Source organism: Triturus cristatus, chromosome 4_2, assembly GCF_964204655.1.
Source record: "Triturus cristatus chromosome 4_2, aTriCri1.1, whole genome shotgun sequence".
In the NCBI taxonomy this organism is placed as follows: domain Eukaryota; kingdom Metazoa; phylum Chordata; class Amphibia; order Caudata; family Salamandridae; genus Triturus; species Triturus cristatus.
In genome coordinates, this window is record NC_140586.1 from 251,884,820 (window position 1) to 251,898,432 (window position 13,613).

At 42.2% G+C, this 13,613-nt stretch overlaps 1 protein-coding gene across 1 annotated transcript in view; it reads right to left on the reverse strand.

Annotated features, from left to right (window-relative positions):
• LOC146833580 (guanylyl cyclase C-like) overlaps positions 1-13,613 on the reverse strand; it is a 619,755-nt gene that overhangs the window by 363,997 nt on the left and 242,145 nt on the right. The window contains exons 10-11 of the mRNA XM_085601439.1: positions 6,003-6,114; positions 1,348-1,429 (exon numbers count right to left, since the gene is read on the reverse strand). Of these exons, the coding sequence (XP_085457565.1) occupies positions 1,348-1,429; positions 6,003-6,114 (194 nt within the window). The remainder of the gene's footprint in view (positions 1-1,347; positions 1,430-6,002; positions 6,115-13,613) is intronic.

Consider the following 13,613-nt stretch of genomic DNA (forward strand, 5'->3'; position numbering starts at 1 on the left):
GTAGTGTGTAACCTATGTGCGGAAGTGACAGGATTACATTTGAAGCTCCTTCATTTTGCTCTGTTTAACTGCTATTGGGAAAAAGACCTTCTTTCTGGTAGGTTTCCTGCTTTAGCATCGCCGCGGAGCCCGGGGGCGGTGAGACAGTTTGCACTGGAGCGACATTCTATCAAATGCCTGGCTCAGAGAGGTGACCGATGCCCCTTCAAACAGTGGTCTAGGAAGCCTGCAGTGGGCTGGGTGCAAACAAGGCAAATGGACTCCATTACTGCTGAACGGCTAGTAGAGCGCAGCAATAAAACGGTATCGGTAGGCCCCAAAGGCCTTTGGCCTCGGTGCCACTGCACCTGCTGCACCTCTAGTAGTTACACAATTGGCTTCAAAATCTCTTCGGTGAGCACCAGTTGGGCAGAATGCAGGTTTTTTGGTAGACAGTACTCCACCCGATTCTGAGTCGCTTGATTTCACCCCACCCTAAAATACTGGGGGCCAGATTTACAAATCTCCTGCATTGCACTTGTGTCAAGCAAGGCGATGCACAGTCTTAAGTGAGGTTTACTAAGCCATGCAAAGCCACCTTGCATGAGTCTGTATGCCTTGGTAAACCCAGAGTAATGCAAAGTAGCGCAAATCCCTGCCATGCGTTAATCTGCATTAGGAAGGCATTTCATGAGCAGGTATCCCATGCATCCAAGCATGGATTTTGGCACATTTCCAATTTTACAAAGACTTGTGACACCTTCCCAAATGAGGCGTAAGGAGGAGAAATATCTCTATTTTTCCTCGTTATGTCCTCTTTCTATGTATGCTGCACAGCACACATAAAAAGTAGAAAGAGAAAAATGCCTCAAATTATTGTTTTTGTGCAGGAAGATGGCTTCTCCCACAAAAGTAATCCTGCCTGTAACACAGGCACCATGGCGCAAGGGTGCCTGCTTTGGCACTAGGCAGCACTCCTGTGCGCCAGCACCGGGAGAGAGCAGTAATACATCATATTTTAGCAGAAATGGCATGTTCTTGATCTACCCGTGTCACACAGTGCAGCAAGTTGTCTTGCTGCGTTGTGGGACTTTTTCATAAATCTGGTCCTCGGTGTGGTGAAAGAAGAGCTGAGTTCCACCTGGGTAGCTGGGCCTCACAGCTGTGCGTGAATTGGCGCGGTAAATCCACGACTGTGTGGTGTTTCCCAACTCGGGGCCACTATCCCGTCATGGCAAGATAATGCGCAGATTTTTGTGGAGCTTGCTCTTAAATACTGATCACCGCATGACCGTCAAATAAAACACATATTACATATCTACTCTCAAAACACATTGTAATAATAGACCGAAAATATGTTGAACGTACCTGAGTAGGATCATAGCAACAACGAGGGCAACCATCACTGTGATAGTCAGGGCAAAAATGGCGATTGTCAGAATGTGAGGACCTGGAAAGAAAATAAGGCGAACGTGAGCCACGTCATAATGCAGTGACACACAAAGAAGAACCTGATGCAGGTCTTGATCTCACTTCCTGTAAACAGATGATAACCACCCGCGTCATGCTAGAGGTTTATTTTATGTTTATTTTTCATGCAAATAACATGCAAATGGAGACAAAAAAAGAAATCGCACGAGGACATGTATGTCATTTTGCCTTCCTGTATGTTTCAGATTGCGTAACTTTGCGTCATTAAAATAATTTCTCTAGAATTTTTATTTTAATAGTTTATCGTGCAAAATACCCATTCTTATCTACACAATTTCTTCAACAAGTAATTTCCACTTATTTCACATGTTGTAAAAACATGCATCCAAGTACCTAGAGTAGAGAATATGAAGAATATAGAACCGTTTTGGTTCCACTCGAACTAATATGATATGCTATAACCAACTTTATGCAGGTACGCAATTTAATCATGTAGTATAATTAAGTAGTAATACCACGTTTAAGGCCTAATGTAGGAACACCCACCTGCAAACCAGTATCCAGGATGTGCACACTGACTAGTTGGCGCATTAACATACAGCCTGTGGATCAGCAGGTCACATTGCAAATTCTGCATTCAGGGGCTTGTAAAACTGACTAAGGAAGGTCAATTAGGCAGGTCGCAGGATGCGAGCCCTCTGATTGGTTCCCAGTGGCGGAATGACGCATGCGAGAGACAGCAGATCTCAATCGTGCATTAGCATCCTTACATGTGTTTTTTAAGTACCATTAGTCTCTTAAAGGTACAGGTGGTGGTTTAGAAACAAAACAAGTTTCCTGTTTGGGATGACTTCAGGAGAGGATGGTGATGGTTTATTTATTTTATTTATTTAGGTCACTATCGCGCACGAATCATCCCCAAGGGGATCTCTCGGAGCTGGAAAAAGAGGCCAACGGTCAGAGAGGGGAAAGCATTAGAAGAGCCATGTTTTGAGCAATTGTTTAAATTGAGCCAGATTCGAACATTGGCGGATTAATTCAGGGAGGCTGTTCCACAGCTTAGGGGCCAGATACGAGAAAGAACGACCCCCCATCTTTACCTTCCTGATTCTATGACCACACAGGTGCCGATTACGATCCTGGAAAAACTGGGTACGAACCGTCGGTCGGAGCGTTTTCTCCGTCCGACTCGTACCCGGTCGTAAAAATTTACAAACATGGTATTATGATTCGCACGGAAACACCATTTCTGTACGAATCGTAAAAAACACCGTCCGACGAAAATATACATACGAATGTGACCCGGGAATGCTCCGACGTGACGTCGGGACGCTGTCAGGCAGCGTTTCACGACCCAGGAAGTACGATTCGAACCGACAGCAGTCCGGATGGCAATATTTTCACGGCACCCAAAAAGTGCCGGAAAAGCGAAGTACGCCGCAAAACGACCAGAATAGGGGGCCCGGCACGCGCCGTACCCCCCCCAGCCCCCGTAAGTTCACGCCGTACCCCCCCCAGCCCCCGTGAGTTCACGCCGTACCCCCGTGTATGTACACCCTCCGTACGAGTCGAACCCCCGTGTATGTACACCCCCGTACGAGTCGAACCCCCGTGTATGTACACCCCCCGTACGAGTCGAACCCCCGTGTATGTACACCCGCGTACGTACGAGTCGTACCCCCACCCGTGTATGTACGGTGCGTACCCCCATACACGGGTGGGGGTACGACTCGTACGTACGCGGGTGTACATACACGATGTGGGGGTACGACTCGTACGTACACGGGTGTACATACACGGGGGGTTCGACTCGTACTTACGGGGGCTGGGGGGGTGTTCGGCGCGTATGCGGGCACATGTCTCCATGGTTGCTATGGGAGTTCGGTGCGGACGGTGTTTTTTCCATCCGGTTGTAACATCGGACGCACGGGATGGATCGTGATACCGCGGTCGGACTTCACTTTTCACATTTGTACGGTAATTCGACACATTTTCCGACCCGAGGACGTGTGGGGAATTATTCCCAATGCGGTTCGTATGGACTTTTTACCATGCGAATCGTGATTGGCAGTTTGTACGGCACTTGTACGATTCGTACGGTAAAAAGACCGGATACGAGTCGTACGGGGTAATTTTTTACCGGATCGTGATCGGCACCACAGTGTCTTACGATTGATGGTTAGTAGCATTGGTCCTCTGAGGAATACACACTTCTCAAGAGGGTATCTGTTCCAGACAGACAACCCCCCCCCTTTGAGAACCAGTTACCACTCCAAATCGGGGCCGGTAACTAACCAATGGTTTGTGATTGTAATTGCGGTGACACACCATTTTAGATACACCTTTCAGAATCACAAATATAGAGGAAACGCCTCTTTCATTTCCCCTCTTGCTTGTGATCAAGAAAGAGGTCGAGAAGCACTTTTACAAGTCAGGAAAAGTTTTCCGACTCATAAAAGGGCTTTGGTACTTAGTAAAAGCCCTTTTGTGGTCGCAAAGCCTGTTGTGTAGGGAATCGCAGGGTTTGCAACCTAAAGGAGCTTTGCACGCCATGCACTATGTCCTCTAAATATATTTCATTTGTCCTTAATGTTTCTTGCTACAATTATTCTGCAATTCGTGAAATTATTCGCGAAACACAGATACAACAAGGTGTGAAAAAAGAGCAAAGAAAAAGTGGTGAGTCGTGAAAAGGTCTCATAGGATCTCATGCTTTTCACCCAATAAGTTACATTAAGTCAACGAATTGTAGAAGTTTTACCTTAACTTATGGCATCTCTTATTTAGTGGGTTGTATGGCATATACACTCTAAAGCTAATAATTAATCGGACAGCAGAGCTTCAGGACACTATATTCCATAAGTTTACCTGCTCAAGTCTCCTCAATGCCACATGATTTATCACTCAAATATCAGCTTTTAATATAGCTTGGAAATTTACCAGTTTTAGCCAAACATCATTAATGAGTTCTGAAAATACATACATTTTTATCGTAAATACACTCAATTTTGGTGTACTTATATTAATTCAACCATGCGAAACGGTCTAATTTAATATGGTGGACTACACACAGGAGAACTACTTACAGGTAACTGGAGAGCTACCAGTAGCTCCCGAACTACTCATTGGAGAAGCCTGCTTTGGCACTTTTCACTTTAGTTCGATCATTGTGTAAGATTACAACTTGTATACCAAGGTATGGAGGGTTTGTAGTTCAACCAATACCTTGTTTTAACTATAGGTCACACAATACATACAGAAGAGATGACATGAGATATAAAAGAAACAATGAAAACATCCAAAACATACACATCATAAAAAGATCTAACAATACAAATAGAATTCAGGGGGGGTTAGACTTTTGAAGTCTGCACGCAAAATTGCACCTATCATCTTGTGATATTAATGATGTCATACGTGATGCTGCTGAGTTATAAACTGCTGCTGAATCAGGCCTTTAGCATAATGACGAAACATCCTTATATCTCTAAATGCCATAAGACTTTATTAGGTATATCAACCTTCTTCTGCTCAATATTTGATTTCTACATGAATATTAGAGAACTCTGCCAAAGGGATGTGTCATAGGCTGTTAAGAATAGAACCAATGACCAGCTGATACTGGGCATCATATTACAGTTGATATTGAAGAACCAATAAATGAGTTCACATTTCATCCAGGTGGCACATCAATGCAAATATGAAAGAACTGTGATAGTGTTTCAGAGTTACTGGTCAGAGAGTTGCACTTTACTTCTAGAATTAAACTTTCAGATACAGCTATAGCTCAGAGTTTAACTCGAGCCTGATGCCATCCAGAGTAACTGTTGAAAACATACAATGGTTAACTTCATGCTATTAAGAGATCTCCCTATAGCAAGAAAAGAAACCCTGGTCAATTTCACAATAATATATTGGGACAGTCCTGGATTATCTTTTTATGCAAACTAAAAGGAGTCCGCATGCCACCGTAAACTAGGGGTGTCCAAGTTGGTCCATTATGGTTAGGGACATGCCAGAATTTGAGGATATCCTCTTAGGACAAATGTACATACCAATATTATTAATAGGAACCCTTTACACTGTCACTCAGTGTCATTATTATATGGGATAGAGCATTCCCTCATGTATTAACATTGAAAAACCCTGCTTTAGACCTACTAAGCAAACTGGGAATCATGTCGCACATCCACCTAAAGACAGATGACACCTCTGCAGGAACAAAGGCTCATCACATGCCTAATAAATAATTCTATGTTCATCTAACAACATTTAAATAAACAAGGGGTGACATTTTAACAGCTACTGAATGAGCCAGTAACAAGTTAAAAAGACAGCGGTCACTTTGTGGTTCCTAATGTGACCTACAGTGGTCTTCTCTGCACACCTCCTGAAGGAGCAGGGGTTCACTTGACAGTTTTCAATGGCTCATTGGATGGTTACTAATGACGAAATAAAGGCCTATCGCAGATTGTTCTTGTTTGTCCAATGGGTCCTCAGTACACATTCAGTATTAGAGATACTTTCCCAAACTTTTGAATTCTTCCTGGCTCTAAAAAATTATTGCTATAGTCACCAATTGGATTACTCACCTCCATTAGAAATGTCACTGGGTAGCTGATGGTTATTCCAGATAAAGGACGGCTGGCTGTTTAATACTGTTGTTTCATTGGTGCTTGTGTCAAACTGCAGTAATGGGGTGAACTGAAGAGAGTGAAAATTTAAAAAAGTTAGTGTTCCTGTCTGAAGCAACCTTCATTTACTTAGGTTTCACAAAAAGTAAGGGGTCATGGTACAAGAATACAAAGGGACAAAATATCAAAAGGTAAGTTCATATAGGAAAGTATAGATTTACTATTCCTAACTTCACATCTACGCACCTTAAAGACAATTATATCGCCAAGGTACATATGTGGAGTTGGGTATAGAAAATCCATACTTATTTACCTGTTGATATTTTATTTTCAATATTTTGTCCTCAATATTGGGTCCCTGATGTCAGTATTCAGAGTGCACATCCTTTCTGGCTCAGGGAGCAAGAAGAAGTCTCCACCATCTTACGAGATAAAGTCAAACAACAAGGAGAAATTATCCTAAAGTTATCACAGGAACGAACAGTGGTCATTACTTTATGAACCCCAAAGACCATTTACAAAGTCATAAAAATGTGCAATTGCAAGGGACCCAATGGATTATTTTGTTCAACCTCCTGCTATGGTAAATCATGGCGACTCTGCTAGTACACTCACTAGTTACTTTTTGATTTGTATTTTCTATTGAGTAATGAGAAAATATAAAAACAATCAAACATTTGAAAAGAAAAATTCGTGTGAAACATACAAATGATAATTTTTATTCATGATCAGTGGACGCTGGAAAGATGCCGAGGGTTGAATGACCGATGGGAGCAGCAGCTGCTAACTGTGCCGACCATTAATCAGGCCTCTAAAAATCATAAAAATGTTACTAGACCTGCATGTCTAGTAACTTGAATAACCTACTTGACCTAATTGTAATGTACTTGACCCATAAACTGGTCTCAAATTGTGTGATCATTGGCAAATATTTTATTTTACAGAGTCGCCATTTTCTTTATTCTCACACGAGTGCACCTTCAAATATGTGAGTTCAGTATTTCTGCTGTACAAAACAAAACTCTTTTATCTGATTAACCCGTTGACCACGGCGCGAATTCCGCCGCGGTGCAGGAGAATTAATGATTGGGCGGAGTTTGGACAGTCCGACGCATGCAACGGGTTAAAATAGCCTAAATGTTTGCTCCATGTGTAATAAGAATCTAGTCCACTTATAACATACACATGATCCCTGACTTTCCTCTCAGTTTACTGATAGCCTTGCCATCAGGGCAGGGGCAGGAGTGCTTCTCAGTTTATGTTTAAACACTCACTTTTAATAAATATATTACCAAAGCATTATGTTTTAGCGCGCTGTCATTTACAGACAATACATTTCCTAAAAATGGCCAAAACCCTTCGCCCTACCTTGCAGTTTTACTCCCAAAACTATACAGTGTATTAACAATAATCTGTGAAAATTGGGTTTCAGAAAACATATTTATCATGTGCACCAAGTAAAGTTTTCTGATTTGTTTTTCATCCTATTAAAATAATTATTACAAAAACAGTACAAAAAATGTGCTTCCACATCTACTGAAATCTGTTTTGAAATGTTTGTACAGTTGACCTATTAGCTATCTAAATGTGTGTAATGAAAATCTGATACCCTGCAGCCTTTCATTTCACACTTCATACAGCAAGTCAGACAATTTGCTTTACAAAATCCTGGAACTCTGTAGTTAGAGAAGGAAAAGTAATTGTAAACTGAATTCTGACCTCTGTCTCTGAACACAGAGCAAATGAACAAGATAAAAACAAGATTTAAAGGCATCTAGATTGCTCCTTCACTTTCTGACTGAACAGAACACCTGTTCTTTGTTCTTTGTCATCTTGCTAGAACGGAAGAATAGGTCCTAAAAATAGCTCAACCCGATCCAATCTGACTCGCCATAGCGAGTGGACGAGTAGATTTGTCGAGGCCAGGATCCAGGGTTGAAGAGCAAACGGCCAAGGCTTTAAATATATTTTATATTAGGTATCTATAGTGGAGCAGCATCATTTTGGCTCCAACCTATTGTTTGATTAGGCCACATATATGTTTATGTATGGCCTCATGAATTTGTGTAACGTAACATTATTAATGTAATGTAGTGCGCCATAACATATACAGAATATGCATTTACTGTGTAATCTTGATAAATATGTGTGTGCAGATTAAAATTTTCTTTGCAGTAACATTGAATTGCAGTTCTCATATATATCTGCATTTGTGTGGATTGAATAATATTGTTAATTCTTATGTATTTGCGTACTCATTTGAATAATGCTCTGCATTTATTTATAACAGAAAATGTATCCATTTGAATAGTACTCTACATCTATACTGTAACTGTATATGTATCTTTAATCATGCATTTAAACATGTATTGAGATGCTTGCCACACTGACTCGACCAAAGGCCACATTCATTTGGATTTCTTACAGTTTAACCTTCAACGTGAAAGTTTGCTTTCGATGCAATGTTATTGTCTCCTCTGCAGGTGCAGTCATTGGATATTATTAATAGAGAAGGCACATTGTGTGAAAGAGATAGTGAGGTTCATGAGGAGTATTTTTGGCAAGGATGAAAAGCTTTAACAAACAAAGGGAGGACTGCTGCCCATGCGGAATGAGGAGACGGGAGGAATCCAAGGGCGTTCTGATGTGTGGACCAAAGGAAAGGAGTTTCAAGTGTAGTTGCCAAGTTTTACAGTTTAAAGGTGGAAAATAATGAGTCGTGATATGGGATTCTTGAAGGTTCCTTTGTGGGTATAATTAATGGTCGCACTTCAGCTTTATTCAGATCTCTTTTAGACTTTGAGCAGTACAGACCTCTTGCGACGTCTCTGTTGTGTGGCTTTATGCTATCCAATAATCTTCCTTTAGAGAACTTCTACAGAGGTTCTGCTATTCTGCCACCTTTCCCCTTTAATGGATTTAATTAGGGTTTCCCCATCCAGCACCATTTAGAGCAGGTTTAGGTCAGGAGATTTAGATTATCCTAATGCATACCAGACAAGAGGACTGGAAATTGTATACGTATCATCAGATCTTCTTTTTAATATTTTGCATTGTGATCACCAAATTTCTTTTAGATTTCATGTTGCTGAGGCTTAACTTTATTAGTCATTTTGGCCTGCCTGTAGTAATCCTGTATTGTTACAATATATTCCTGAGACTTGTGTATTTCAGTCTGGCTTTGAATTTGTAATAAATCCATATTTAATCCCATCTATCAACCTTGAGCTTTCCTGTGTGACAAGATAGGTTACACTGTAATCGTTATAATTGATCCTAACACCATATATTCCTTAGGCAACTAGCAAGTTCCATCTCAGGGGACAAGGGAAAAGGGGCCCAAATGAGTTAGCAATACTATTAAAGGATTATAGAATCTTTCAAATGAGGCGAAGCACTTAGATCTCTTGCCATAGCACTTCTCACCTCTGAGTTTGGCATGTTCAATTCTACCAGCTTTGATATGATACGGTTGAAGCATTGTTTGACTTTAAGGTCATCATTTTTCCACCCTTATGTTAGAAAGATTGCAACTTCCAACCACCTCAATGGGAGGTATTCAACTTAATAAAAGACCAATGAGATCATTAAGGCCATAATTTTCAAATATAAGGTATAAATCCATCCTTTGATAACATGTCCACTGTGTTGGACTTCATGCTTTGAAGCACTGTAACTATCAGGTGCTACCATTAGCTCATTTTGTATTACTCAGTTATGAGTGAATGTAAGAAAATGCCTCTTTTTGCATGATCACCCCCAAAGTTTGACCTGATGCTGCTGGTTTTTTGACTGAGAGTGCACTGATACCTGCTATCCAGACCTCAGTACCAGTTTTCTAACCCCTTGCAAAGTGTTACATTGGCTACTCCCAATAGGCATAAGCTGACTTACTTGTAAGTCCCTAATACATGGAAACAAGGGTACCCCTGGCAGGTAAGATGAGTGTGTCACAGGGGCTGCAGCACTGGTTGTGCTACCCTGGGTGCCCCAGGAGGGACAAAGAACAGAATATCTCCCAGCCTGCCATCGCACCCTGGTAGAGCAGTTTTAAACTGCTAGTTCGACTTTGCTATTTAAACCAATGGCAAAGCCTCCACTGTCCTTAATAATATATATAAGTATATAAGTCTTCCCTATGGGAGGCATATAGAGCCCTGAGGCAGGGCGCTGTATATTAAGTAAGACATATAATTTTTACATCTCTTAACAGCAAAACATCCAAATTGTCGTTTTTGCTGTCGAAAAGTTAGTATCCCCATTGGCTAACACAGAGTTATCGGATGACCACTCAATCCGGCTAACTTCTGAATGTGACTACTAAAATGGGTACTTCGAGGTATCAAATTAATTGTGGCATTAAACCCAGCTTAATACCCAAGTTGAATGTAATGTCACTTTTATGGAAAAGCAACTTTTAGAAAGTTCCCACTCTGTAGCCCAGTTTGTCCAGTGGCCTCACATGGTCACTGGCCACCAGACAGCCTCCTCCCTCCCGGGGAGTAGTGTGAAGACCTTTCAGGCTCAGGAATAATAGTAACCTGCTATTGAGGGAGGTATTACCTCACTCTTGCAATAAGTCATTCAGGATGCGGGCCCAAAAGGCGAGCTTCAAAGGCGAAGCCACCTTTGGTGGGCAAATGGCAATCACACTCCTGTAGGGGTGCCCCTTTGTTTAGATAGACAGGCTGGTGGGGGGAACAGAGAGGGGAGACCAGTGCCCAAACTGGTTTTCTCTTGGGTGTGTAGCTTACAGGTAGCCACACCTCTATGGTGGGCTACCAAGCTCCTAGCATCTAAGGTAGAATCCAGACATCTTGGGAGTGGGCAGAATAGTGCACTCTGGGATTTCTAGATGCTGGAAGTCGTCATAGGGCAGGAGGGATCCTAGTAACCCATTGGCTAGTGACCACGTCATCCCCCAGGGCACTTTCTGGACATAGGGATGGCACCCCTGACACCCTGAACCTCAGATCACGCCAGAATTGGAGAAAGAACCAAAGAAGGACTGCCCTTCTGACCCCTGGCAAAAGACTCTGCACAGTCTGCTAAACTACACTTGCAGCACCTTGGGCTAGCAAAGATAGGACTATGCCTGTGGCTCTGGCTTGAGAAAAAGTTGCTTTTGAGCCCCTGACCAAAGAAGTGATTTCAAGAGTCAGTCAGATGACCCCCTGGAACCAGCACCAGGGCTATCAAAACTGAAGAAGCCCCATTCATCAAGTTGGTAGCCACATTCCTGGATTCATCGTCAACTGCCGTGGGCACCCCAAGACACCGATCCTCAATGGTCAAAAGTTGATCTAGAGTCCCGCTGCACCTGGGAATATCATCCGAGTCCAAATTGATAACACCTAATAGACACAAAACTCCATTAAAGGATACCGCTGGATCCCCTGTGTGTGGAGACCAGTCGGACAACGGCAGCTGACCTTCTACTGACTCAAAGATGACTTGGAGGAACCCTGACCCCTGTGGCTAAAGTCACCCCACATCATCCATGCACTGTGAAATTACCACAAGGACACCCCGACAACAGAACAGTACCCGATCATCTTAACATCCTCAGCATCTGGACCACTCCATTAAAGTCTACATGGATTTGATTAAATGAGTGAAACTGGATTTGAGACTGCTTTGGTGACTGGGTAACTATCCACATACTCCTTAGTAGCCCTCATAGCCTTCTCCCTGTTGGATTTGGTCACCCCTCTCTGGCTGGAGTAGTCAAACACACCTCTTTTTTTAAAGTTTCTAAACTTTACGGTCACCAATTCTTGTTTTCAATTTGGACTAAAAAGCTGATATTTAAGTTGTACTCTAAAATCTATATCTGCGGAAACCTCAATGGATTTTTTTCATCAGGGTATCCAAAAATTCATTAAAATATAATCTATTTTGTTGATTGGATTTAGATTTCTTATGTGGTGTGTGACTTTCTTATTTTGTAATCTGGTGTTTCTAAAAGCTTTACACTGATTCGTTTCTTTAAGTCTTACCCCTCAAAGGCGCAGCTACCCAGGGTTGAGCTTAAGGTTTTACAAACGTGCCTGAGTGGACCCAATGCAGTTTTGCGAGTGCATTACACTGTAAGGTTGCACAACCACAGTGAACATACTGAGAAATAAACCTGTGCCTTTCATAGTAGATGGTTATTTCTGTAGTGCAAAAAGGGGTGAGACTTAACCCTTTCCTAAACTGGAGCAGCGTTGGAGTGGTCTTGATGGATACAGGGATGTTGTTCCAGATTATGAATGCATAGATGGAAAAGTTCCCTTTTCTTGTTTTTTCTTTTTTACACTTCTTAAGTCTGCAGTCTGATGGTATCCTGGCTGCGGGTGTGCCGAGATGGTGAGTTTCTCTACAAGGTAATCGGGGCTGTTAGTTGTGATGCCTTTGTAAATGCTGCAGCTGATTTTGAAGATAGTGCGGGCTGGCAAGAGGAGCTAGTGATCATGTTTCTTCAGGCCCTGGATGAGATGTGCTGCAGTGTGTGGCATGCCTCCAAGGGGTGCTGGTGTGGAGTTCGACAGGCCAAAGAATAGGGCATTACCAACATCCAGGTCTTTGGCCAGTAGCACCAGTCTTCCATGGTTCCAACATAGTTGCAAATGGTATCAGAAATAGGGCCTAGACGCCACCGTTAGCTAAGTTCCTCTCCATGAAGTTGCGCTTTGGAGTCCTTAAAATCAATATTCATATGGCAAAGTGGGCCAACGGCTAAGATGATGCAGCCTTATGTTATCTGTGCACTAATAATGTTGTTGAAAACATTGAAAATGTCCTATTTTTTTGTCTAATGTATGTAAAACCCAGACGCAAATGGATTAGACCTCTGTGCCTTACGTTTGGTTCCACACTTTCAAACCAGCACTTCGTTTACTTTTAACTGATACTTCGCCTCTTGGTGTCTTTGGCCTGAGCTGATTTGTGCACATTGTGTGATATTGCATGTTTTAATCATGCAAAGCTTTTTAAGGTTTTTAACCGAAATAAAGTATTTTAAGATAAAAGAATAAGGTGCAAGAAGTGTTTGAGCTTTTGGATGTCTGAAACACAGAAGCCTTTTAAGTAGATTTGTATATCATCAGCATATTGTTGAATCTTTATGCTGTTTTCTGTGAGTAGAGCAGCAAGCAGTTCAATGTAAAGGTTGAAGATTACAGGAGACATTATCGAACTTTGGGGGGCTCCACATATGATAGGGATCTTTTGAGACATGGAGGTGCCCATGTGAACAAATAGTTATCGGTTGGAAAGGTAGTAGGAGAATCAGTGAAGGACATTGCAGGTGAATCCCGTTTGCGATTTGAGGGTGCACATGAGGGCGGGATGGTCGACTGTGTTGAAGCCAGTTAAAAGGTCCAGCAATGTCAGGAGGCCAGGGTCATCTTCATCTGTGGTCAAGAGGACACTGTCTATGATGAGTAAGGTGAACATAGACTACTTTTTCTATGACCATGCTGATGAATGGTAGGTGAGGGATGGGCTGATAGGTGGTGTGCCAGTGACTCCCTCATTAGTCTCTTGGGGGATGGACCCTAAGCTCCTACTCACTCTGGAAGTCAG